At 47.0% G+C, this 27616-nt stretch overlaps 1 protein-coding gene and 1 long non-coding RNA gene across 6 annotated transcripts in view; one reads left to right on the forward strand and one right to left on the reverse strand.

Moving 5' to 3' along the window:
- Nucleotides 1-27616, forward strand: part of lamc1 (laminin, gamma 1) — a 48156-nt gene that overhangs the window by 17896 nt on the left and 2644 nt on the right. Inside the window, exons 2-27 of the mRNA XM_028019680.1 lie at nt 6679-6983; nt 16013-16143; nt 17695-17861; nt 18580-18768; nt 19513-19630; nt 19896-19994; nt 20063-20199; nt 20279-20401; nt 20475-20664; nt 20762-20874; nt 22520-22741; nt 23125-23313; nt 23465-23710; nt 23930-24083; nt 24238-24380; nt 24596-24774; nt 24851-25007; nt 25129-25334; nt 25410-25489; nt 25575-25712; nt 26033-26177; nt 26252-26401; nt 26473-26587; nt 26975-27174; nt 27257-27415; nt 27505-27604. Of these exons, the coding sequence (XP_027875481.1) occupies nt 6679-6983; nt 16013-16143; nt 17695-17861; nt 18580-18768; nt 19513-19630; nt 19896-19994; nt 20063-20199; nt 20279-20401; nt 20475-20664; nt 20762-20874; nt 22520-22741; nt 23125-23313; nt 23465-23710; nt 23930-24083; nt 24238-24380; nt 24596-24774; nt 24851-25007; nt 25129-25334; nt 25410-25489; nt 25575-25712; nt 26033-26177; nt 26252-26401; nt 26473-26587; nt 26975-27174; nt 27257-27415; nt 27505-27604 (4155 nt within the window). The remainder of the gene's footprint in view (nt 1-6678; nt 6984-16012; nt 16144-17694; nt 17862-18579; nt 18769-19512; nt 19631-19895; nt 19995-20062; nt 20200-20278; nt 20402-20474; nt 20665-20761; nt 20875-22519; nt 22742-23124; nt 23314-23464; nt 23711-23929; nt 24084-24237; nt 24381-24595; nt 24775-24850; nt 25008-25128; nt 25335-25409; nt 25490-25574; nt 25713-26032; nt 26178-26251; nt 26402-26472; nt 26588-26974; nt 27175-27256; nt 27416-27504; nt 27605-27616) is intronic.
- LOC114145982 (uncharacterized) lies at nt 2260-6706 on the reverse strand. 5 transcript variants are annotated; one of them, XR_003595803.1, is made up of 4 exons: nt 6610-6706; nt 4697-5260; nt 4425-4480; nt 2260-2658 (listed from the first exon to the last, which is right to left on the reverse strand). It is a non-coding gene; the product is annotated as an uncharacterized LOC114145982 (long non-coding RNA). The 5 variants fall into 5 exon arrangements; XR_003595805.1 differs by having other exon boundaries at nt 4755-6671; XR_003595804.1 differs by having other exon boundaries at nt 4726-6671.

Consider the following 27616-nt stretch of genomic DNA (forward strand, 5'->3'; position numbering starts at 1 on the left):
TGCTGAACCGTTGCTGCTGAACCGTTGCTGCTGAATTGTTGCTGCTGAAACGTTGCTGCTGAACCGTTGCTGCTGAACCGTTGCTGCTGAACCGTTGCTGCTGAACCGTTGCTGCTGAACCGTTGCTGCTGTTTCCCTGAAGCTCAGACATGATGACAGATGAACGTCGTTAAACTTTCTGCTGCGCTGAATTGAAAGGATTAACCAAGAAAAACTCACAATATTAACGTTTCATGTTCATGTGAAAGTTTTGCAAACATTTGAAGATGAGTGGATAATGTTTTATTAGATTAAATATTACATTATTACCTGATATATTAATTCATTTACCTGTTTTTTTGTTTTTCCTTTTGGATAATGTTTAAGTTTTCATTTATTACTTTTTAAAATAATTTTTGGAGAAATTCCGATTCTATAATTTACTGTAGCATTAAAATATCTATTTGTTCATGCATTAGGCAGATATTAGTTATAATCTTTGGTTAACTTATTAAAAGTTTCCCATTTTTTTCCAAACATTTTTTCTCAGTTCAGATTCGCTGTAGGGGGAAATTAGGACCGTTCCTCCCGAAAATGTTATTTTCTTATAGAAATGTTAAAAAATTGGGGATTACAAAATGAATCATATAGTGTTTATGAAATTATTTTAGCAGTAAAAATTAAATGTTCCCCCTCCCACACCATCATAATTACCCTGAACCCCCCGGATCATGAAATGGTTTGTTCCTGTTCAGCAGTCAGTAGAAAACAAGATCCAGGTTACTATGGTGAGGTTACTATGGTGAGGTTACTATGGTGCTAATAAAAATAATAAAGTAGGTTTTCAAAATATATAGAGAGAAACAGAGACAGAAAATGACAAGAGTATCAATTTGTACAGTTTTCCTCCAAGAGAGGTGAGTAACTGTTTAGCAAAGTTAGCTTAGCTACAGACTGTTGGCCTCCATTTCACTGGCATCTAATGAATGAAGGAAAGAATTTAACAACATATTCATATATTTAACTTGTCCCTGTACCTCTTACCACACTTAACAACAGGTGAGTCGGTCAGCAGCAGCTCTAACCCCGATACCAGCATAACCTTTAACCCCTGTCCCAGAGAAAAGGTGAGCAACTCTGTGTTCAATGATAAGCTAGTTAGCATCATTCCAGGGAGTCTATGTGGATTTTTCCTGTCTCTCTACTCATTTTACAGTTACACAATAAAAACAATTTATTTATTACTGACAGAAATTCAAACAATCTTGATAAAATCTTCCATTAGCGGACGTAGCAGTGAGTGAATGAGGATGATTGACAGCGCAAAGACCGTCCTGGTTCTGATTGGTTGTTTTTGGGTCATTTCTTTACACAGCAGTGATTTTGTTCACAGATTATCTGTTCATGACAAACTGTCACAACATGGTGACAGTTTTCACCAATATGGAGAAAAGGTTTTATTCTGCCCTTCAATAAAATGCAACTACAAGCATTTTCTGAGAAGTCTGGATGCTTTATGCAGACGTCTGGATAAAGTTGCCTGTCACTGTTGCTGGTGGGGAGAAACATTTCATTAAGCTAACACTAATAATAAAAAAAATTAAGCCGCCTATTTGCATACAGTATGTGAACTGCTTCCTGTTGTGCCAGTTTCAGTATTGGACCAACGAAGCAAAGCAGCTGCAAGATTTTAAAATTGTGACGCTTTTGATCGTTGAGTTAGACCACAGGTCTCAAACTCCAGGCCTCCAGTCGCTGTGCTGCAGTTTTTAGATGAGCCACAGGTACAAAACCCTGGAATGAAACGGCTCATTGCCTCCTGGTGTGGATCGGTTCTCCAGAACCTTAATTATTCTGTTCAGGTTCTGCAGCAGAGGCTCATCTAAACGTTGCAGGCCAGTGGGCCTCCAGGACTGGACACCCTGAGATAGACTCAAGAAATTATAACAGCAGCTGCGAAGGGGGGCCCAATGTGATTTTTTGTCATGGGGCCCAAGATTCCTGGCGGCGCCGTTTCAGTTTGTTGTTTTTATTTTCTTCACCTCAGATTTTACTTGATAATTTCTGACAGTTTAATATTTACGAGTTTCTTTGAGCTCCTCAGTTTGATTAAAGGCTTCAGGCTGCAGCTCTTATCTCTATAGGAGACCACACACACACACACACACACACACACACAGAGACATATCCCCACACACACACAGAGACACACACACACACACCCACAGAGAGACACACACACACAGAGACACACACACATAGACACACACACACACAGAGACACACACACACAGAGACACACACACACACAGAGACACACACACATAGACACACACACACACAGAGAGACACACACACACAGAGACACACACAGACACCGTCCAATCAGAGCGCCTGCTGGTCTGTTTATCAAACAGAATCTGGAGGTGACCTCATCCTCATCTTCATCTTTCACAGTTTGTAGCAGGACAGGCGTCTCTCTGACTGGATTGCATGTGACCTTTGACCTGAATGATCCAGGGTTCTGCTCCGAGTTCTCTGGGTGTTGCCATGTGGACCGGACCTCGTCCCGTTAACGTGTGACGATCAGATTCTCTCTGGACGCTCCGCCGATCTGACAACCTGCACCACCTGATGTCAAACCGGTTCTGACCCGACCGGTTCTGATCCGGTTCTGACCTGGTTCAGAAAATCAGATTTTTATCAGACTGACATTTACAAAAACAGATTCAGTTTTTAAACTGAATTCTGACTAATAAAGGTAATCAGGACTCAACCTGCTGCTGAGTAATCAGATTACTCTGCAGCAGGTTAAACCTCAGAGTAATCAGATTACTCTGCAGCTCTCCTTGCTGCAGGCTGAGACCCGCTGTGGCCCGGTCCGGTCCGGCCCACTCGTTTAAAGTCAAAGCAGCCATTGTTCTCCGTCCCACAGAAGAATGCGATGAGGTCATGGGAGGAAACTGAATTGGACCGTAACCCCTCGGCTCTGCTTGGTCCAACCAGAACCAGAACCAGAATCTGATCTGCTGTGGTTCTGGTTCTGGGTTTCATCAGTCTGAAGGTTTCTGACAAGCAGCCAGCGCCTAAAGACACCAGAACCCGTCCTGTCCTCCTCCTGTCCTCCGTCCCTCTTCCGTTCGATGGAGACACATTCCTGCCGTGTCACTCTGTCCTTCCTCCCTCAGGCGGAGAAAGAAAAGCTTCTTCCTGCGGACGCCTGCGGCCTCTTTTCATGTCCAGACGGGAATCCGGCCCCCTGGGGCCCCTGAGGGGTCAGCGCTCCTCAATAGGCGGGTCAACGCGGCTTAAAGCTCCACCGGCTAATTGCCGATGTCGGCGTTAAACCAAGAAGCTGCTCTTTCTCTCTGGATTAAGGTTCGCTGTTTTTAATCCAATAAAGAGCCACTTCCTGTTTATTAAAGAGCCACTTCCTGTTTATTAAAGAGCCACTTCCTGTTTATTAAAGAGCCACTTCCTGTTGAGGATGAAACAGGAAGAAGAACCTCAGACCTCCAGCTGTGATCAGAAAACGTTCCTGTGTGATTGGGTCAGAACCCGTCCTGCTCCAGATCCAGAACTGAAGACAGATTCATTGGAAGCGTTTAGAGATCCGTTGGTGAAATTCTGCAGTTCTGCAACTGAAGATTCCAGGTCCTCTAGTCTTCCAGGTCCATCGGGTCCTCTAGTCCTCCTGGTCCTCTAGTCCTCCAGGTCCGCTAGTCCTCCAGGTCCTCTAGTCCTCCAGGTCCGCTAGTCCTCCAGGTCCTCTGGTCCGCTAGTCCTCCAGGTCCACTAGTCCTCCAGGTCCGTCAGGTCCTCTGGCCTTTAAGGTTCTCACAGTAACTGTCTGATTTTTCATTGCTTCTCGTTTTTCTGCTGATCTTTAGGAGTTTTAGAAAATGGCCGTGGTTTCTCATGATGTTCTTGTTGCTGCTTCAGTTTTTATTTTGGCGGGACCAATGCTTTACTAGTCAGCGTTTCCTCCCAGTCTGCTGAGTGAGGCTGCACAGACGCTCTTTGTTCTCCAAGCTGTGAAACTTTTCCTCTGGTGAATATGCTGGTTGTTCTGGAGGAGGAAGAGGAGGAAGAGGAGGAATCCCTGAGGTCTCTTTGGACTCGTCCCGACCCACATGATGTTTGAACAGCCGCCGGGTCACCTGGTGTCTTCCTGCCGCCGGAGGCTCGCTGTTTCTGCTGGTCGTCCAATCGGCCGCCCGTGTCCTCGCTGCTGTTTGTCTCCTGCTGGCAGAAGCTTTTGTCCACCTGTGAGGACACGGAGGCGTCTGGTGACGGAGCGATGCCGCTTGCTGTCAGACGCCTCTTCATGCGTCAAGCTGCTTTTGACAACTTTAAAACCGTTTAGGGCATCGAACCTCCGACAGCCACCGCTGGGTTAGTGCCAGAAACCGACGCAATGCATGATGGGAACAAACTTTGTTTACCTGTTTCTGTAAAAACGACCAAGAGCTTCAATTACTGGAGGCCGTCAGGTTTCCTCCTTCAATCATAAAAGTTTTTAAAATGTTAATATTAATGTTAATATATTAATAATTTATTAACATTAATTAATATTAATATTTTCCCTCCAGTTTCAGATTCAACCAAACATTTATAACATTCAGGGAAACTGTTTCGTATTAAACTCACAACTTTTAATTAAAATAATAAAAACAAAAGTTTTCAACCTGCTGCCGTTTCATGCCTGGTTTCAGACCTGCTGCCGTTTCATTCCTGGTTTCAGACCTGATGCCGTTTCATTCCTGGTTTCAGACCTGGTGCCGTTTCATGCCTGGTTTCAGACCTGATGCCGTTTCATTCCTGGTTTCAGACCTGGTGCCGTTTCATTCCTGGTTTCAGACCTGCTGCCGTTTCATTCCTGGTTTCAGACCTGCTGCCGTTTCATGCCTGGTTTCAGACCTGCTGCCATTTCATTCCTGGTTTCAGACCTGGTGCCGTTTCATTCCTGGTTTCAGACCTGGTGCCGTTTCTTCTGGACCTCCTCAGAGGTTCTGGTTCTGAACTGAGCGGGCTTCCTGATCCGTCTGAGGAACTGAAACTGTTTTTGTTGGAAACGACTCCTTCCTGTGGGCTGGAGAGGTTTTCCCTCCCTTGCTTTAAATAGGACCTTCTGCCTTCAGGTGTCTCATGTCCCGGTTTCCTCTCAGTCGGATCACGTTTCAGCTGTTGGGTTTGTTTTTATCCTGGAGGTTCTGCTCGACCCGAGTTCTGCTTCCTGTTGCTGTTTGATCCCAACAGGAAGAGAAACGTTCTGCTTGACCTGAAGAACATTTCATGTCTGAATTTGGTTTTCTGCTCTGTTCTGTGGCGAACGCTGAAGCTGCAGTTTCAGTCATTAATGCTGAAACAGCAGCCAGCTGCAGAGCGGTTCTGATTCTGGTTCTGGTTCTGGTCTCTTCACTCTGATAAAATATAACTGGTGTTTGCAGTAAATCAGGATCCAGCCTACAGTTAAATCCTTCTTGTTAACCTTGACCCATAAAGTTCATCTGCCCACCAGAGGGCTGCTGGCACGTGCACGCCCTCACGTGCACACTCTCAGGGTGAGGTCCCCGGCTGTTTGCAGCTCTTCATGGTTTCCTGTCATAAACTGCAGCCTTTGTTCGTCCTATCAGCTGCTTCACCTTTATTTGCGGTTGATGCGGGGGCCCCAGGCATGCCCTCCCAGGAGCCCAGCCTCCCAGGGGTCTGACCTCCCAGGAGCCTCCCAGGGGCCTCCCAGGGGCCTGGCCCCCGGGGCCCCGACCCCCCATCAGCTCTCTGTTGACAGAACAGATTCTTTGGCTGAGCAAACAGCAGAACTGCCTGCCGTCATCGCCCGCGATCCGGCGGCGGCTCCTGGACCTGCTCAGACCCGCCGGGACCGACCCTCCTGACCCAGTCCGCTGCTTCGTCACGCTCCGACGGCTCCCTGCATTCCTGCTCAGAACCGGGCCGATTGCAGCGATCCGGGTCTCGGGTTTCTGTCAGATTAAAACTGAAATCTGGTGACGCCTGAAACACCTGATTTCACTGCAGGAGCTGAACGTGAAGCGAGTCCAGTCAAAGATTCATCCCGGTTCAGAACCAGCAAAAGTCGGAAGGTCCAAAAGAATCCTGCAAACATTTTCTGAAACAAAAAACTGACTTGATATAAACTCATTTCACACTAAATGAATAGTGAAATATGAGATATTTACATATTGAACTTTTACTGACGAAATGTTCAGGATTTTCTCTGAGAGAACCAGAACCAGACAGGACCAGGTAGAACATCACAGTGGAAGAACCAAGCTTCAACTGTTTTATAAATAATAAAAATCAACCAGGGAAACAGATAAATTTTTAAAACTTTTTTCTGTTCTTTGGTAAATTTGGTTATGAACCTTCAGGTTTCAGTCGTCTGGTTTGGGCCGTAATTAATCCACATTTAGGTCTAATAAACGTCTAAAACTTGTTTTAGACACTGAAAAAACTTTCACTTTGAAACAAATTATCTAATAAAATTAGCCAACACGTCTAGCAATTATTAGGACATATTTTTAGTTTTTATTCAGTTTTTGGTTTGTTAATCATGTTTTTTCCAGTCAGTCATATAACATCAGCCTGATGTCTGTAAAATCTCTTTACCTTCATTTTATTGGAGACTGCAGTTCACTTCCTGTTGGGTTACGTTTCTGCCTCCATGTCTGTCTGCAGGTAAGGCCTTCGACATCACCTACGTTCGGCTGAAGTTCCATACCAGCCGTCCGGAGAGCTTCGCCATCTACAAGCGGAGCAGAGAGGGCGGCCCCTGGGTGCCGTACCAGTACTACAGCGGCTCCTGCGAGAAGACCTACAGGAAGCCGAGCCACGGCTTCATCCAGACCGGCGGCGACGAGCAGGAGGCGCTTTGCACCGATGACTTCAGCGACATCTCGCCGCTCACCGGAGGAAACGTGGCCTTTTCCACGCTGGAGGGCCGACCGAGCGCCTACAACTTCGACAACAGCCCGATCCTTCAGGTCAGAGTCGGCTCTTCTCTGAAGGTCCCAGTTTAGGAGAAAGCCTGAAAACATCGAATTATTCATGTGGAATGAAGCTAATGTTGGGTTGTGAAAACATGATTTTAGCTGTTGGTTCAGAGCTGCAGCTGTGGGAGCAGAAGTTATTACAAAACTTCAGCTGTTACCATAAAACTTCAGCTGTTACCATAAAACTTCAGCTGTTACCATAAAACATCAGCTGTTACCATAAAACTTCAGCTGTTACCATAAAACTTCAGCTGTTACCAAAACTTCAGCTGTTACCATAAAACTTCAGCTGTTACCATAAAACTTCAGCTGTTACCATAAAACTTCAGCTGTTACCATAAAACTTCAGCTGTTACCATAAGACTTCAGCTGTTACCATAAAACTTCAGCTGTTACCATAAAACTTCAGCTGGTACCATAAAACATCAGCTGTTACCATAAAACTTCAGCTGTTACCATAAAACTTCAGCTGTTACCATAAAACTTCAGCTGTTACCATAAAACTTCAGCTGTTACCAAAACTTCAGCTGTTACCATAAAACTTCAGCTGTTACCACAAAACTTCAGCTGTTACCATAAAACTTCAGCTGTTACCAAACCTTCAGCTGTTACCATAAAACGTCAGCTGTTACCATAAAACATCAGCTGTTACCACAAAACTTCAGCTGTTACCATAAAACTTCAGCTGTTACCACAAAACATCAGCTGTTACCATAAAACTTCAGCTGTTACCACAAAACATCAGCTGTTACCATAAAACTTCAGCTGTTACCATAAAACATCAGCTGTTACCACAAAACTTCAGCTGTTACCACAAAACTTCAGCTGTTACCATAAAACTTCAGCTGTTACCAAACCTTCAGCTGTTACCATAAAATGTCAGCTGTTACCATAAAACTTCAGCTGTTACCAGAAAAGATCAGCTGTTACCAAAACTTCAGCTGTTACCATAAAACTTCAGCTGTTACCATAAAACGTCAGCTGTTACCATAAAACTTCAGCTGTTACCATAAAACTTCAGCTGTTACCATAAAACATCAGCTGTTACCATAAAACGTCAGCTGTTACCAGAAAAGATCAGCTGTTACCATAAAACTTCAGCTGTTACCATAAAACGTCAGCTGTTACCAGAAAAGATCAGCTGTTACCATAAAACATCAGCTGTTACCATAAAACATCCAGCTGTTACCATAAAACGTCAGCTGTTACCATAAAACGTCAGCTGTTACCAGAAAAGATCAGCTGTTACCAGAAAAGATCAGCTGTTACCATAAAACTTAAGCTGTTACCAAACCTTCAGCTGTTACCATAAAACGTCAGCTGTTACCATAAAACTTCAGCTGTTACCATAAAACTTCAGCTGTTACCACAAAACTTCAGCTGTTACCACAAAACTTCAGCTGTTACCATAAAACTTCAGCTGTTACCAAACCTTCAGCTGTTACCATAAAACGTCAGCTGTTACCATAAAACATCAGCTGTTACCACAAAACTTCAGCTGTTACCACAAAACTTCAGCTGTTACCACAAAACATCAGCTGTTACCATAAAACTTCAGCTGTTACCATAAAACATCAGCTGTTACCACAAAACTTCAGCTGTTACCACAAAACTTCAGCTGTTACCATAAAACTTCAGCTGTTACCAAACCTTCAGCTGTTACCATAAAATGTCAGCTGTTACCATAAAACTTCAGCTGTTACCAGAAAAGATCAGCTGTTACCAAAACTTCAGCTGTTATCATAAAACTTCAGCTGTTACCATAAAACGTCAGCTGTTACCATAAAACTTCAGCTGTTACCATAAAACATCAGCTGTTACCATAAAACTTCAGCTGTTACCATAAAACATCAGCTGTTACCATAAAACTTCAGCTGTTACCAGAAAAGATCAGCTGTTACCATAAAACTTCAGCTGTTACCAGAAAAGATCAGCTGTTACCATAAAACATCAGCTGTTACCATAAAACATCCAGCTGTTACCATAAAACGTCAGCTGTTACCAGAAAAGATCAGCTGTTACCAGAAAAGATCAGCTGTTACCATAAAACTTCAGCTGTTACCAGAAAAGATCAGCTGTTACCATAAAACATCAGCTGTTACCATAAAACATCAGCTGTTACCATAAAACGTCAGCTGTTACCAGAAAAGATCAGCTGTTACCAGAAAAGATCAGCTGTTACCATAAAACGTCAGCTGTTACCATAAAACGTCAGCTGTTACCATAAAACGTCAGCTGTTACCATAAAACGTCAGCTGTTACCATAAAACGTCAGCTGTTACCATAAAACATCCAGCTGTTACCATAAAACTTCAGCTGTTACCACAGAACATCAGCTGTTACCATAAAACTTCAGCTGTTACCATAAAACTTCAGCTGTTACCATAAAACTTCAGCTGTTACCATAGAACATCAGCTGTTACCATAAAACCTCAGCTGTTACCATAAAACTTCAGCTGTTACCATAAAACTTCAGCTGTTACCACAGAACATCAGCTGTTACCATAAAACTTCAGCTGTTACCATAAAACTTCAGCTGTTACCATAAAACTTCAGCTGTTACCATAAAACTTCAGCTGTTACCATAAAACTTCAGCTGTTACCACAGAACATTAGCTGTTACCATAAAACTTCAGCTGTTACCAAAACTTCAGCTTCAAAAGAAAAAGTTCCCTGAAAACCAGAAATACTCATAGCGCAGCAACAGGGTAAGATGTGGGCAGTTTGATAAAACGCAGGTTTTCATCCTGAAGTTGAGGATGAAAGGATTTTAATCAAAGGATCCAGTCAAAGTTTCCTTACTGGATTCCCAAACCATCTCAACTGGCATCCACTCTGGGAGGAACCCAGCTCCCAACCGGATCTGAGGGTTGTAGCTCTACGTTCCTCAGGTTCGGCTCTCTCTGGGCCAGGGCTTTGAGGTTGCTGGTTCCAAGCCAGCCAGTGTTGCTACTAGGAGACTCCCCCAGATTTCCCACCGGAGCGTTTGGCTCGCCTCACCAGCAGTTGGAGCAGTTCTATCGTTCTTCCTCCTCCTCCTCCTCCTCCTCTCGGGGTTCCTCCTTCCTGCTGTTGCCTCATAACTGGAAAGCAGATTGTTTTCATTCTTCTCTTTCTTACACAATGTTGTGAAATTTTTCCAGCTCTTCTCAGACTCAGGCGCCTCCAGGAGTTTATTTTCCTCCAGTTGCTGGTTTGATGTGAACCCATCTAGTTTATTGGCATCGTTACACTGAGATGTAAATAAAATGTTTATATCACTAACATTAAATGTGCTGGTCGTTGGTCCTGGTCTGGTCGGGTTCTGAGGAAACCGAACGGACCAGGACCAACTCTCCGTTTGTCTCGTTGGTTCTGAAGGTCCAGGATGCTGCACTCGGTGTGACCCGGTTTGGAGATTACTGGACCATTTTAGCACTGTGATCCTTTTCTTTCCCAGATGTTCTGTTGTTTTGGGTCAAGGTTCTGTTGATGACCCGGTTTGGGCCGGGCTTCTGCTGTTAGAAACCTTTGGTACAGATGAGTTCACGGTCCAGTCAGTGACCGGAAGTTACCAGAACCAGAACTGGATCTGCTTTGGACCAGATCTGGATCAGATCTAGACCGGATCTGGACTGGCTCTGGACCGGATCTCAGTCTGGATCTGGATCTGGATCTGGACCTATTTGTCGGACATGTTGGTTAGTCACCAACAGCAGCTGGATGACGGTTCCCATGGCAACATCTAATTATGTTAACGATTGCAGGATTGAACCGGACCTGGATCCGGTCACACCTGTTGCTCCTCGTCTGACGTTTGGTTCAGTTTTAATCTGCTGCAGCAGAACCGAGGAAATGATGGAAACCATCAAACGTCCAGAGCTGGTCCCAGTTTCTGGACGTGATGGTGTCACGTTTCAGGGTCTGTGGTTCCACCCAGGCGGAGGAACATGGACCGGGTCTGGTCCTGACCTACACTGACCGGGTCTGGTCCTGACCTTCATGGACCGGGTCTGGTCCTGACCTTCACTGTCCGGGTCTGGTCCTGACCTTCCCGGGTCGGATCCGCCATCCTGTTGGGTTCTGCCTCTGTTCCTCCTGAACTTCGTCAGAACAGATTTAGCTTCTGCTGCTCAGCTTCAAACTTCCTTATTTGACCCGTTGGCACGAAGCTATTTATACCGAAGCTGGACTCTTCCTGAGGCGTCAGCCGGCCGGCGCCGCCGCCGGCTCTGTGACATTCCTGCCGCCTGTCGTCTGCAGGTCCGGATTGGGAAATAACCACCAGCTGACCTGCCGGGATTCCCAGCTCTTTAACGCGCCGGCGGACGCAGAGCCGCTGTCAGCGGGCGCCGGTTCAATTCCCAGCAGAACAGAGTCATAAAGGCCTGACGAATGGATCAGAGCTCTGCTTCATCAGTCCAACATTTCCCCATTTTACAGCCTGAAACCGGGTCAAACTGGGCTCAGGTTTACAGCTTTGTTCCTTCACGCTGCACCCAGGCGTTCAGAAGGAAGTTCCTCAGACATAAACTCACCAAGACGTTTCATACTGAATTCCTGTTCCTGCCTCTGGTTTCCACAGCTGAGCCCAAAACAGCTGAGCGCACGACGGGAAAACTATAAACAGGTTTCTAATTTTAATAAAACATTACCAGATCACACAGAGGTCGTCTGAAAGGTCACAGCCTGCCACAGTTACTGGTTTTTTTATAGCAGCGGGTTGATAATTGATCTGAAATGTTGACATCTTAATTAGATTTCTCGGTTCTGTATGAAACAGTTGGACATTTTTGGCATCTTTATTGTTTCATCAGTTTTATTCATGTTGGACGTCTCTGGATGTCACAGCTGTGCTTTAAATGTTCCCTTGGTGTCTCTGTGTCATGGTCTCTATTTAAACGCCGGCTGAGCCAAACTGGCACATGGTGCATAGATAAATGTTTTCAGGATGCTGAGGAACCAAAACCTCAATCTAGGTTGATTTAACCCGTTTGACTGAAAACACACTGTAAAACTCCAAACTGATTACTGAGTTTAAAAGCCTTAAAGTCACTTTAATTCACAAAATCTCAACATTTTCCTGGTTTAAGTTCAGAAGATGATGAAGCTTCTGCTGAATTATAATGATTTGTGATTTTAGAATAATTTTGAATTCACAACAATAAGCTGAGAGCATCTCTGTTGGTATGCTAATGTTAGTGTTAGCATGCTAACAGCGATGTTAGCATCAGTTTGCTAACGGTAACAGGCCACATTAGCCTGCAGTAAACATGTGAGATACATTTACTGCAGTTCTGATCAGTTAGTTGAATAAATAAATATATCAATAAGTTATAGAAAGTATTTATTCCAGAAACTCTCTAATCTGAGGGATTAATTCACACTGATGTTACCAAGATTTTATTTCTGATAATTATGACAGTTAAGATCAGATTATTACATCAGTTCAATAAAAAACATTTTAGTACAGAAATGTGGGATTAATGGAAAGATTTTTAATCTAAAGTAACAACATGAACATGAATCAGTTTATGATGAAACATCTGAAGTTTCTGGTTCAAAGAAACAAAAAGCCAATAATTCAAATCTGAACCAGAAAAGATGTTTCATGTTTCAGCTTTTCATCCGTTCAGTAAAATCTTATTCATTCATTCATAAAGAACTTTCCAAGTTAAAATAATACTTATGAATCATATTTCTGGTTTATGTAAAAATCCTTCAGTTTCCAGCCTGACCTTTGCTATGTGAGTGACACCAGAGGAAAGGTTGCTGGTTCTAATCCCTGCTGCGTCTCAACCGGCCCGGCTGCAGCTGGAACGTTTTCCAGACAGGAAGTGGAATCCTGAATCCTCCCAGCTGTGAAAATGATGACGGATCTGAAGTTCCTGTAAAACAGACCAGATGCTTCAGGTCACGGCAGAGAAAACAGAGAAACTCTGAAACGTTCCGAGTCTCGTCTGATTCTGACTGAATCTTTAATCAGATTATCTGGTTTAATTTCCTGAATGATGCTTCCTGGAGGCAGCGAGGTTCTGGTTCGGCCCGGCTGAATGTTTCCGGTTCCTGCAGGATTTTTTCCTCTCTGCTCGTGACGGACGGAGAACAAATGTTGTGAGACGATTCAGAACCGGTCTGGACCCGCAGCTGCCGGCTTGTTCTGCATGAATCCTGACAGGACGACGACAAGAAGTCCTCCAGCTGCAGGACGGCGACCCGCCTTCGCCTGGGCCCGGTTTGCCTGGGCCTGGTTCGCCCGGGCCTAGTTCAGCTGGGCCCGGTTTGCCGAGTCGCTGCCAGAACCAAGTCACCTTCAGAGTTTGGGTCGAGTCAAAACGTGTTTCAGTTCTTCACTCCATCGTCAGCCGGTCCCAGGTCAGGAAAACGAGTTTGGACCAGAAATGAGTCCAGATTGTTTTCATGATCTTGATCATTTAGTAGAAACATTTTATTTTATTTTATTTTATTTTATTTTATCTGGAGCTGCTCATCGCTTAGAATGAGCTGGAGGCCAACGGAGGAAACGAGTCCAGATGATTGAATCTAGTCCAGGTCTGGAACCAGGTCCGACTCCGGATCCAGGTCCGGATCCAGGTCCAAATTCAAGTCCAGGTCCGGATCCAGGTCCGAGTCCGGATCCAGGTCTGTGTCCAGATCCAGATCCGGGTCCAGGTCCAGGTCCGGGTCGCTCCTGCTTCTGGACCTTGAAGCAGGACCAGATTTTTTGGGTCAGATTTTGCTGACTCGGCTGATGGCGGTTCCGGCTCCCTGGAGGACGGGAATCCCAGCCGGTTTCTCCTGACTGGGCCGGGATGTGATCTGAACCTGAGGAAGTCCGAGTGCCCCCTGACCTCTGACCTCTGCAGGTCCTCTGACCTTTCCTGGGAAAGTTCGGTCCTTACAGAAATGACATTAATGTATTTCCTGTTCAGCTTCAGAACCGCCTTCGTTTGTTCGGATCAGATTATTTCTGGAGCAGAAATACTGACTGGAGAAATGTTTCCCAGAACTTCCGGGTTGAAACCAGAACCGCCTGAGACTGAGACTAGCAGCAAAACTTCACCGGGTCAGATCCGGACTGAGTTACTACAGTTTGGTGAGCGAACCAGAACCCGTCCAGAACCTGGGTTCCGTTCGCAGACACTCTGTGAGCTCCCACTCTGAACCGCTGTGTCCGATTCACCTCCTGCCGGTACCGACCCGCTTTCCCACGAGGCTCCGGCCAGACGTTGAGCAACGCTCAGAAACCCGGCAGCTGGTCGTGACGAATTCCTTCGTCCCGCGTTTAAATCATGGAGCTCATAAAATAAAAACTGTTATTTGATTTGGTTTCATCAACTTCCCAGAGCTGCAGAACTTCCTGTCAGAACCTTATAGAGGATCCAGAACCTTACAGAGGATCCAGAACAGAATAAAGAACAGCATTCTGTGTCCTAAGGGAAAAATTACCCATAAAATTGTGTGGTTATTAAAAACTGTGATGGAATAATTTCAGTTAATTCTGATTGAACAATGATTATATTGAAGAGGCTCATTTAGATCCATGTCATTAGTTAGATACATAAAATCACAATTTAAAAACAGTTTTTGTATTTTTTCTGGTTATTTTTGTAGATTAATTTGTTTTTGTTAAACTGAATAAAATCTGAAGTTGTAAAAACTTTAAATACTTTTCCTCAGCTCTGTTCTTCCAGATATTTTGCAGTCGCAGTGAAACAGTTTAATGTTGGTAAACCAGTTTAACATCAGTAAACCAGTTTAACATCAGTAAACCAGTTTAACGTCAGTAAACCAGTTTAACATCAGTAAACCGGTTTAACGTCAGTGAACCGGTTTAACATCAGTAAACCGGTTTAACATCAGTAAACCGGTTTAACGTCAGTAAACCAGTTTAACGTCGGTAAACCAGTTTAACATCAGTAAACCAGTTTAACATCAGTAAACCGGTTTAACATCAGTAAACCGGTTTAACATCAGTAAACCGGTTTAACATCATCAAACCAGTTTAACGTCGGTAAACCAGTTTAACATCAGTAAACCAGTTTAACATCAGTAAACCGGTTTAACATCAGTAAACCAGTTTAACATCAGTAAACCGGTTTAACGTCAGTGAACCGGTTTAACATCAGTAAACCGGTTTAACATCAGTAAACCGGTTTAACGTCAGTAAACCGGTTTAACGTCAGTGAACCGGTTTAACATCAGTGAACCGGTTTAACATCAGTAAACCGGTTTAACATCAGTAAACCGGTTTAACATCAGTAAACCGGTTTAACATCATCAAACCAGTTTAACGTCGGTAAACCAGTTTAACATCAGTAAACCAGTTTAACATCAGTAAACCGGTTTAACATCAGTAAACCAGTTTAACATCATCAAACCAGTTTAACGTCGGTAAACCAGTTTAACATCAGTAAACCAGTTTAACATCAGTAAACCGGTTTAACGTCAGTAAACCAGTTTAACATCAGTAAACCGGTTTAACGTCAGTAAACCAGTTTAACATCAGTAAACCAGTTTAACATCAGTAAACCAGTTTAACATCAGTAAACCGGTTTAACGTCAGTAAACCAGTTTAACATCATTAAACCAGTTTAACATCAGTAAACCAGTTTAACGTCGGTAAACCGGTTCAAAGCTGCAGAACCTTTCCTGACCCGATTCTCTCTCCGGTTCTCGCTGCTTCCAGCCAACATTAATCTCCAGGTTTCTGTGAGTTTCTGGTCTCAATATGAGGATCGGAGGCCGAAGCCGTTTCCCTCCAGAGTCCAGAAACGGTGATTTCTGATAAAAACTCCTTTCATTTCATTTTCCAGCCTCAGACGTTTATCACTTTTAGCATCTGTGACACGCCGCCTCCAGACGGAGCATGTTGCATTTTCCTGCATGCTTGAACAGGAGAGGGGTTTTGGGGATTGTTCAGGTGGCTGCAATTCACACTTTTGGCGTTTAGATAAAGTCTGTTCATTCCCACTGAAACGCTGTGAGCCGAAGCTGCAGCCTGCATGTTTGCTGTAATCGTCCGTGTCGTCTCCGTTTAGGACTGGGTGACGGCCACAGACATCAGAGTGACCCTGAACAGGCTCAACACGTTCGGAGACGAAGTTTTCAACGATCCCAAGGTCCTCAAGTCCTACTACTACGCCATCTCTGACTTCGCCGTGGGAGGAAGGTAAACACGAGTTAAACATTCATCTGACGGCCGGGTTTCTGCAGGCTTCTCCAGCCTGCTCAGACAAAGGAGGCCTCCAGTAAATGGAGAAGTGGGGTCAGGTGAATTTATGGGTCCTGTGTGGTCCGCTGCCCCGACGCCTGCCTCAGCGTTTACATGGGGTCTCCATTTCCCGCCCCGCTGGGGGGAAGCGGTGAGGACAGCCATTACCAGAGTGTTGAACACAGAGCCTCTGCAGCCATAATCTGTTTGAAATGTAGAGCAGATTTCCATTACACATCCAGCATTCCTGACATTCCTGGTTGGCAGGGCCGGATTACGGGGAAACGGGGACGGGGCGGGTCGGGGGCCCTGACAGACCGGAGGTTTCTCTTACCCAGGCGTGGTCTCTGAGCGGACTTTACCTCCCGGCTCCTCCGGGCCGGTCCTGCTCACCTTTATGCTGCTGGTTGAACTTTAACCAGGATCCATGAACTCATCCTGGTTCTGAAACCCTGCAGGCCTGATCTGCTGCCTCAGTTCAAACAGAAACAGATTATTAACTCCTTAAGGCTTACTGGTTTAATGTAAACCAGTTCAGTTTAACACCAATATTTACTGGATGATGTGCAAAATTATTTAATATGAACAAACTACTTTAGATCTGTTTTGTTTTGTAAATTAGATTTGGTGGAAATCATTGATAATCATTAGTTTATGACTCAAGAAGCAGAAATTACATAAATGCACATTTAGTGACAATTTTTACCTAATTCAAAAAATAACTTTGTAAATTTAATCTAATAAAATGTAGTTAAAGCTCAAAGTTTACCTGCTGGCTTAAGCTAAGCTAACAGTCTGTAGCTTAGCTGCTAAACATTTATGTTGCCTAAAGTTAAAATCATGTCTAATTTCTAACATTAGTTTAATAGTCAGAGTTTAATTAGAGTTAACTGCTATCAAAAGCTAGCAGAGCTAGCAGGTTCATGCTAACAGCTGTGTTGTAAAGAAAAGTCACAACTAAACTATAAAAACCAACTAATTTAGCTGAAAAACAGGGATGGACAGATGGACGGAGTTTTTCCACTCCTGATTTCTGTTTGGTATTTCTTGTGATTATAGATTTTGCCGGTTTTGCTGTTTTCATGAATCAGTGTTTGCATCATTTCTCTGAACGTTTGCCTGAGACGACAGAAACGTGCGCAGCTCAGGTTTATCGGATCTGAGCTCCAGACCAGCGAGACTCTCCGAAGTTCTTTCTGCTGTCAGACTTTCCACGGCTCTGTGCCAGGAAACTCCTGAGAGGCTGAACAAGCGCCGTCCTGTTGGAGCCATTCTTCCACCTGAGGAGGTCGAAGCAAACCTTCAATCACCGAGCGGAACAGGCTCTTCCCAGAGCGGCTCAAAACTCGATGACAGATTTCACAGCAACAGGCTGCGTTCAGACGACACGTCTGATGATGAAATGCTGTTTCTTTGTCAGGTGATGTGCTGAGTGGTGTGTCGTCCAGGTGTAACGGGTGTGTGTGTGTGTGTGTGTGTGTGTGTGTGTGTGTGTGTGTGTGTCGTCAGGTGTAAGTGTAACGGCCACGCCAGCGAGTGTGTGAAGGACAGCGGGGGCCGGCTGGTCTGCGACTGCAAACACAACACGGAGGGCGTCGACTGCAGCGTGTGCAAAGCTTTCTTCAACGACCGGCCGTGGATGAGGGCGACGGCCGACAGCGCCAACGAGTGTCTGCGTGAGTCACCAGTTACCGACCGAAACCGGCCCAGAGAGCGGACAGCTGCGCTGGCCTCTGGCCAGGTCTCTGGGGGATTGTGGGAGTTGTAGTTCCTGTTTAATGCAGAGGCATGACTAAGTGCTCACTGTCCCACACTGCAGGAAACATGAGCGTCAGGGAAACTTTTCCAAAGGCCAGAAATCATCGTCATGTTGATAAACTGTTTTAGTTTCATGACTAAAATCCAGAATTATAAAGAAAATATAAAAGGAAAACAGAGGAGTGACGACGTTTTGATTGGGACACCAAACTCAGACCTTAATGCAGAACTCAGTGGTTTAGGAACAACCAGCTCTACTGGTTTTAATGGGAAGACATGAGAATGAGAGATTGGAGACTTAACAAACCTGCACCCTGCCCAGGGATGTAAAAGCTCTCTGTGTCTTTACTTCCCCTGAGTCAGGACTGACCAGTGGAGTTCTGCTGTTTCTGCTCCAGTTCTGACCAGCATTATGACTCTGACTGATGCCTTTCTGCATATTCAGGAGGCCTGCTGCGGTTTTGTCTCATGTTCTGTTAAAACAATATTTTTTTTGCCAAGGAAACAGAAAACAGCTTGTCCACAATAAAACAACACGAAGACAGACTGTCGTTTCTGTTGAGGGTTCCTGGCTCTGAGTTTGATTGGGTCTGGATGTTGGATGCATTCAGGGATTGTTGTGTTTCCGTGTTTCAGCCTGCGACTGTAACAGGAAGAGCTCAGACTGTTACTTCGACGCCGAGCTGTACCGGGCCACGGGTCACGGAGGTCACTGCAGGAACTGCGCCGACAACACCGACGGGCCCAACTGTGAGCGTTGCCTCGACAACTACCACAGAGACCAGAGCGGCAACCGCTGCCTGCCCTGCAACTGCAACTCCATCGGTGAGTCCCGGCAGCTGGCTGCATAAACTGCAAATTAATCCTTTCATCCTGGGAGTGAAACGTGGATGATGGACGCATGAATCTGCTACGCCCACGCTCTTATCTGACAGGTCAACCGGTTCATTTCAAGTCTGAGGAACAGAAACTGTTGCATCAACTCTGCACTATAAACTCACACAAAACGGCTCAGACGGCAAATAAGTTAATAAATATAAAACCAAACTGTAAAACATAAAGATCATAAACTTGATTTAAGAACCTTGAACTGAACAGAAAATAGAAACAGGTTTCCTGAAGACACGGCTGTGTTTTCTGCCCCCTGCTGGTCATTTCAAGAATATCCAGATAAATGGGAAACATTTATCTGGATATTCTTCATATCCATGGCAACTCTGTGTTGATTATAATGTTCTGCTCCTTTCTGGCATATTTGACATCTTTACTTGTTGCTTTGATATTTTTATGGGTTTTTATGGGGACAGTTTTGTGGATTTGTTTGGTGTTTGCATCATTTTTAGCTCTTGTTCTGTTTTGTATTGAGTGTCTCTGTCTGCATGTATCCTGTGTTCTGTGCTCAGTTTATTGGATTCTTTCTCAGAGGAAGTTCCTGTAAACCTGGTTGTGTGTCCTCAGGTGGAATGAGCTTTTCCTGCTCTATTCCAGCCTCTCTGCTTATTTCATTGACACTAACTATCTATGGGAGGTTAAAGGTCACCGAGCTGACGGCCGTTTGTGTGTTTGCAGGTTCTGAGTCTCCTCAGTGCAACAACAGAGGCGTATGCGCCTGCAAACCCGGAGTAACCGGGGAGAAGTGCGACCGCTGCCAGCCGGGGTTCCACAGCCTGACCGAGGCCGGCTGCAGGTAGGCCGCCGCCGCCGCCGCCGCCGCCGCCGCCGCCGCCGCCGCCGCCTCACCTGGACACAAACTGCCTTAAAGTGGAACAGGATCATGACAGAGTGGGAAACTGCAGCGTTAGTTTCTGAAAAGCAGGAATGAACCGAGTCTGATCTGAGCTGCCTCAGGAACTGTGTCCTCTGAGCGCCATCTGCTGGCCACATCGTTGAGTTTGGGTCGTTTTGTCTCCCAGAGCTTTGTGGGTGAATTTAACCCTGTGCTTGTCTGCCAGGCCTTGCAGCTGCTCGCCGTCAGGCAGCACCCAGGAGTGTGACGTCAACACGGGTCAGTGCCGCTGTAAAGACAACGTGGAGGGCTTCAGCTGCGACAGGTAAGGCCCGCACTCAGGTTCTGTTCCTCGTTAAGACAGTCTTTATATCGACCCGTCTGTCCCTCCAGATGTAAACCAGGTTACTTCAACTTGGACCCCAACAACCCTCAGGGCTGCACAGCCTGTTTCTGCTTCCAGCACTCGTCTGTGTGCGACAGCGCCGAAGGCTACAGCGTCCACACCATCAGCTCCACCTTCGACAGAGGTGAACTCCGCCTGCAGCCCAAACTCTGGGCACGCTAACCCTCTAGTGTCAGCTTCTGACTTCCTGTTCCTGTTTGCAGGTACAGAGGAGTGGAGCGGCCAGACGCGGGACGGATCCACCGTCTCTGTCCAGTGGTCTCCCGCCGGACAGGAAGTGTCCTTGGTGTCTGAAGACTACCAGCCCCTGTACCTGGTGGCCCCAGGTACCGGACCCTGACCCGCCCGGATCCTCCGGTTCCCCTCAGAGACTCACTGCTGGTGTTTTCTGCTCCACAGAGAAGTTCCTGAGGAATCAGATGCTGAGTTATGGACAAAACCTGAGCATGACGTTCCGAGTGGAGCGGCGGGACGCCCGGCTGTCGGCCGAGGATCTGATCCTGGAGGGGGCCGGCATGAGGCTGGCCGTGCCGCTCATCGCCCAGGGCAACGCCTACCCCAACGAGAACATGCAGACCTTTGTGTTCAGGTGAGACCAGCCGTTCTTGTTCAGAGAAGATTCCTCAGCTCTCTGTCGGTCCTGACTAAATGAAACCTTTCTGGTTCTGGTTCTGGTTCTGGTTCAGGCTCCATGAGCAGCCAGGTTACCCCTGGAGACCTGCCATCAGTGACTCCGACTTCCAGAAACTTCTCCACAACCTGACGGCCATCAAGATCCGGGGCACCTACAGCGAGCGCAGTAGGCGTCTCACCTTCCTCACCTTCATCACCTTCATCACCTTCCTCACCTTCATCACCTTCCTCACCTTCCTCACCTTCATCACCTTCATCACCTTCCTCACCTTCATCACCTTCCTCACCTTCCTCACCTTCATCACCTTCATCACCTTCCTCACCTTCATCACCTTCCTCACCTTCCTCACCTTCATCACCTTCCTCACCTTCCTCACCTTCATCACGTTCCTCACCTTCCTCACCTTCCTCACCTTCCTCACCTTCATCACCTTCATCACCTTCATCACCTTCCTCACCTTCATCACCTTCATCACCTTCCTCACCTTCATCACCTTCCTCACCTTCATCACCTTCCTCACCTTCATCACCTTCCTCACCTTCATCACCTTCCTCACCTTCATCACCTTCCTCACCTTCCTCACCTTCCTCATCTTCATCACCTTCATCACCTTCCTCACCTTCATCACCTTCCTCACCTTCATCACCTTCCTCACCTTCCTCACCTTCATCACCTTCCTCACCTTCCTCACCTTCATCACCTTCCTCACCTTCATCACCTTCATCACCTTCCTCACCTTCATCACCTTCCTCACCTTCATCACCTTCCTCACCTTCCTCACCTTCCTCACCTTCCTCACCTTCATCACCTTCCTCACCTTCATCACCTTCCTCACCTTCCTCACCTTCCTCACCTTCATCACCTTCCTCACCTTCATCACCTTCCTCACCTTCCTCACCTTCATCACCTTCCTCACCTTCATCACCTTCCTCACCTTCATCACCTTCATCACCTTCCTCACCTTCATCACCTTCCTCACCTTCCTCACCTTCCTCACCTTCATCACCTTCCTCACCTTCATCACCTTCCTCACCTTCATCACCTTCCTCACCTTCATCACCTTCATCACCTTCATCACCTTCCTCACCTTCATCACCTTCCTCACCTTCATCACCTTCATCACCTTCATCACCTTCCTCACCTTCATCACCTTCCTCACCTTCCTCACCTTCCTCACCTTCATCACCTTCCTCACCTTCCTCACCTTCATCACCTTCCTCACCTTCATCACCTTCATCACCTTCCTCACCTTCATCACCTTCCTCACCTTCCTCACCTTCATCACCTTCATCACCTTCCTCACCTTCATCACCTTCCTCACCTTCATCACCTTCCTCACCTTCCTCACCTTCATCACCTTCCTCACCTTCATCACCTTCCTCACCTTCATCACCTTCCTCACCTTCCTCACCTTCATCACCTTCCTCACCTTCCTCACCTTCATCACCTTCCTCACCTTCATCACCTTCCTCACCTTCATCACCTTCCTCACCTTCCTCACCTTCATCACCTTCCTCACCTTCATCACCTTCCTCACCTTCATCACCTTCCTCACCTTCCTCACCTTCATCACCTTCCTCACCTTCATCACCTTCCTCACCTTCATCACCTTCATCACCTTCATCACCTCCCTCACCTTCATCACCTTCCTCACCTTCATCACCTTCCTCACCTTCCTCACCTTCATCACCTTCATCACCTTCCTCACCTTCATCACCTTCCTCACCTTCCTCACCTTCATCACCTTCCTCACCTTCATCACCTTCCTCCTCCTCAGCCGTTCTACCATGAACCTTCTCTGCGTCTGCAGGTGCTGGTTACCTGGACAACGTCTCCCTGGTGACGGCGAGGAGGGGCTCAGGTGTGCCGGCCCGCTGGGTGGAGCGGTGCTCCTGTCCGCCGGGTTACCAGGGTCAGCACTGTGAGCAGTGCACCCTGGGATACCGCCGGGCCCAGCGGGAGCTCGGACCCTTCAGCTCCTGTGAAGTCTGCAACTGCCATGGACACAGCGACGCCTGCCACCCTGATACTGGTAAGACTGGGAACACTGGGAATCCTGGGTCTATTGACTGCAGTGCCGCCTCCCAGCCTGACACTGGGAACACTGGGAGGAGACGGTTTGATGGTCACAGGGTCTTTGTTTGGTCTTTTTCAGGTTTTAGACAGAATCTTGGGTTTGTTCCTAACTGGTTTCTTGAGGTTCTAACTGGATCCACCAGTAAACCTGCGTTCTGTTGCTTCTCTAACTAGTTTTCCAGTTGCTTTAGTTTAAGTTTGTGGATCTTCCAGGAATGTTGACCTTCTGCCTGTTTGTAACTGCATGTTGAGAAAGTGTTTTATTTGTAGTTCTTGCTTTCCGTGGTCATCTGGCTGTCAGCAGTGAAAACGTCTCTGGTTTCCGTGTCTCCGGTCCAGGAGCCTGTGACTGTCAGGACAACACTGCCGGGTTGAGCTGCGAGCGCTGCAAGGACGGGTTTTATGGCGACGCCACTCAGGGCGCAGCGGGCGACTGCCGGCCGTGTCCCTGCCCCGGCGGAGCCACCTGCGCCGTCGTCCCCAAAACCAGAGAAGTGGTTTGCACCAACTGTCCTGCTGGAACCACAGGTACCACAGAGGATGGACACCAAGCAACGTCACGCTTCTTCCAAGAGAGGATTTTCTAAAAATATTCTAACTAAGCTGGCTTTGACATGTTTTTGAAACTTTTAAGATCAGTAGAAGTAGACATCATCGTGTTATGTGAACCTGTGTGCAGGTAAGCGCTGTGAGCTCTGCGACGACGGGTTCTTTGGGGACCCTCTGGGTCAGAACGGGCCGGCCCGACCCTGCCGCTCCTGCCAGTGCAGCAATAACATCGACCCCAACGCCGTCGGCAACTGCAACCGCGAGACAGGAGAATGCCTGAAGTGCATCTACAACACCGACGGCTTCTTCTGCGACCGCTGCAAGGCGGGCTTCTTCGGAGACCCGCACGCCTCCAACCCTGCTGAGAAGTGTGCAGGTAAGGCTCCGTTCGTATCGCTCTGTGGACGACCAGGAACAGGTTTTACTCACAGCTACTGGTTGACGCTGCAGTGCTCAGATTTTACTGCTTATGTATCGTCAGATGAGCTGCAGCCTCAGTTCTTCACACAGTTTTCAGAGAACCAGTTTGGGACTCGTCTTGGATTCACAGCATTGAGCTTTTCACCTTAGTGTTTCCTGTCGGTCCTTTGGTCAGCCTGCTCCTGTTCTCCGCTGGGCACAGTGGATCAGCAGACCAGCTGCTCTCCGGTCACCGGTCAGTGTCAGTGTCTCCCTAACGTGGATGAACGTGACTGCAGCGCCTGCCAGTTGGGATTCTTCAACCTGCAGAGCGGCAATGGCTGCGAGGAGTGAGTTCCCTTCACTGTGCAGCTCTACATAAAGTCATTTCATGTCTTTCATCGTGGCTGAACAGATCAGGGTTGGAAGTTAAAAACCAGGAATCCAGCGGAGGGTTGATCTGATGAGTTTGTTTGCCAATTGTCTGTCTCTACCTGTCCACAGGTGTAACTGCAACCCAATCGGCTCCACCAGTGGTGACTGTGACATCGACTCAGGACAATGCGAGTGCCAACCCGGCGTCGCCGGCCAGCACTGTGACCGCTGTGAGGTCAACTTTTTCGGCTTCAGCTCCTCTGGATGCAAACGTGAGGACAAACCCAAACAAGTTTCTTTCACTTGTAACTTAGTTACTTTAAAGTTACAGTTGGGTTTTGGATCTCTGCGGTATCCAAGAGATACAAGAACCAATCCTTGTAGTTTTCCTGAAGAAAGGAGATGAAATATTTATCATAGTTTTAGTTATTCTAGAGCTGCAGATCAGTAAAGGTGTGAAACTCTTGTCTTTCTGTTTCCTGCCCAGCGTGTGACTGTGACCATGAAGGCTCTCTGTCAGGTCAGTGTAAGGAAGACGGCCGGTGCGAGTGTCGGCCCGGTTTCGTTGGAGCTCGATGCGATATGTGTGAGGAGAATTATTTCTACAACCGGTCAGTGCCAGGCTGCCAGCAGTGTCCGTCCTGCTACGGTCTGGTCCGAGACAAGGTGAGCAGTCGTTGATCAGAGCTTCACTGCTTCACATGACCCTTCAAACTAAAATGGTTTCTAAAATGGTGTCCAGGTGAACCAGCAGAGACAGAAGCTCCAAGAACTCCAGACGCTGATAGATAATCTGGGCTCCGGCCAGGATACGGTCAGTGATAAGGCCTTTGAGGACAGATTGAAGGAGGCAGAAAAGGTCATCATGGAGCTGCTGGCAGAGGCTCAGAATAGCAAAGGTAACTCTGCAAACTGCCACACATAGAAGAACAATGTGAGGAGCAGAAGGTGGTGTTATTAAACCAACAGTCAGATCAGCATCGAGGTGTGCTAACGTACCGCCTGACCGGGTCCTTGCAGACGCAGACCGAGGTCTGCTGGACCGTCTGAACTCCCTGAACGCCACCCTGACCACCCAGTGGAACCGACTGCAGAGCATCCGCAACACGGTGGACGGCACCAGCGCTCAGGCTGACCGCGCGCGTGACAGAGTCCGAGACGCCGAGAGCCTGATAGACCGAGCTCGGCAGGAACTGGCCAAGGCCAAGGATGCCGTCAGCAAAGTGGTAAGTGACGTCAATATTGTCCTGATATTTAACGGATTGATCAGTGGCAGGTAACTGAGCCGACGTTATTCACAGGACATCAAACCTACCGATGGCACTGGAGAGCCCAACAACATGACGCTGCTGGCTGAGGAGGCTCGACGCCTCGCCGACAAGTAAGACTTCACCACCGGCGGCTCTGATTGGCCGACCTGAAAGAACTGAATCCATCCAGGACAATTGAAATGTTGTTCCCTACAGGCACAAGTTGGATGCTGATCAGATCGAAAAGATCGCTAAAGATGCCAACGACACGTCAACCAAAGCATATAACCTGCTGCTGAAGACCATCGACGGCGAGAGCAAGATGGCTGACGACATTGACAAGCTCAACAAGATGTAGGTCCCGTTTCAGTTTGTCTGGATGAAAACGGTTTTAAAGGGACAGACACACACGACTCTGTCCTGCTGGCAATGTTGCAGCTTTGATTTAGGACTTTTGAATCTCTGTTTTGTCTCTCTAGTTGCTTCATGCAACATCTTTGCCTGTAAAATGTTTTCTATTTGTGTCTATTTTGTGGTTTTTGTTGCAGTTTGTCTCTTTTAAAGTCAGTTTGCTGTCCTTGTGTGTAAAGCCTGTTTGAAGTTTTGGACTTCAAGGCCATGAGTTTCCAACAAATTTAGAACTTCCTGAGTTTCTGACTCCTCCTCCTGATCAGCTACAACGAGGCGAAGGACCGGGCCAAGGATCTGGAGAAACAGGCCCACAAGGTGCAGGCGGAGGCAGAGGACGCCGGGAACAAAGCTCTGAAGCTGTTCGCCAACCTGACCAGCCTCCCGCCGTTTGACACCAAGACATTGGAGGTAAATGTTAGCAAGGTAAAAAAGACACGCGTTGCTTAAGGAGTCAAACTTAATAATGATGCGCCTGATCTCAGGATGATGCCAAAAAAATTAAGAAGGAGGCGTCCGATCTGGACAACCTGATTGACAAGACAGAACGGGAGTACAACGAGCTGCGAGACGACCTGAAGCCCAAAGAGCTGGAGGTCCGGAAGCTGCTGGAGAAAGGGAAGAGTGAGCAGCAGGTGAGTTCAGGTTGTGACCTGAGTCTCCTCCGGCTGAGCCACAGGACAGTAAACCTCCTTCTGCCCCACAGACTGCAGACCAGCTGTTGGCCAGAGCCGATGCCGCTAAAGCTCTAGCCGAGGAGGCGGCGAAGAAAGGCCAGTCAACTTTCAAAGAAGCAGAGAACATCCTGGAGGACCTGCGAGGTACTGAAACCGCTTCCAGTCCAAACCTGCTGCTCACCTTAGACTGCTCTTCAGCAAACATGGAGATGAGAGACGAGACTCCGTGAAGCAGAGAGAGATGCAAACTGTTGCAATCTTTCTGTTTACTGGAAAAACAATCACCATTTTTCACAAGAACATTTCGGGGATTTTTAGCTTTACATTTTCTCAATCTGTGCATTAAAAAACCTTAATCAATGCAGAACTCTTAATAAAACAAGTTCTTGTCTAAGAGAAAACTGAAGGGATGTTGATGCACTGTTGCAGGAAATTAAATGTGGAGACAATGTTGCTTTAGTTTTCCACTTATTGTAAATGTTTTCCTTCTAAATCATTTTAATCTGATGGTTATTTCCAAACTTCTTCCAGACTTTGACAGGAGGGTCAACGACAACAAGACAGCAGCAGAGGAAGCCATGAAGAAGATCCCCGTCATCAATGCCACCATCATGGCCGCCAACGAGAAGACCCGGCAGGCGAAGGAGGCGCTTGGTAATGCTGCTAGTGACGCTGGGGAAGCCAAGAGGAAGGCTGAAGAGGCTGAGAAGATCGCAGGCAACATCCAGAAGGTAAGGAGGCGCCCCCTGCTGGTTGACGGGAGGTCTGATCGTCTTTGTCCGCTCACCGTCTCCTCACATCGTGTCCTGGCAGGGCTCGGCTAAGACTAAAGAGGAAGCAGAGAAGGCGCTGCAGGACACAAACAAGCTGGACAAAGATGTTGATGACATGATGGATCAGCTGAGCGCCGCAGAGGAGGAGCTGAAGAAGAAGAAGGCTGAGGCCGACAGCGACATGATGATGGCCTCCATGGTACGAACTAATGCTCTGATCTATGAGGAAGTGTTGAACTGTTTAACAAGAGCATTGCTGATAGTCAGAGGGATTGATCTGTCCTGCAGGCGTCGGATACCGCCAAGCAGGCCGAGGACAACGCTCGCAAGGCCAAGAGTACGGTGAAGACAGTCCTGAAGATCATCACGGATCTAATGGATCAGCTGGGTAGGTCCAGAA

Source organism: Xiphophorus couchianus, chromosome 6, assembly GCF_001444195.1.
Source record: "Xiphophorus couchianus chromosome 6, X_couchianus-1.0, whole genome shotgun sequence".
NCBI lineage: Eukaryota > Metazoa > Chordata > Actinopteri > Cyprinodontiformes > Poeciliidae > Xiphophorus > Xiphophorus couchianus.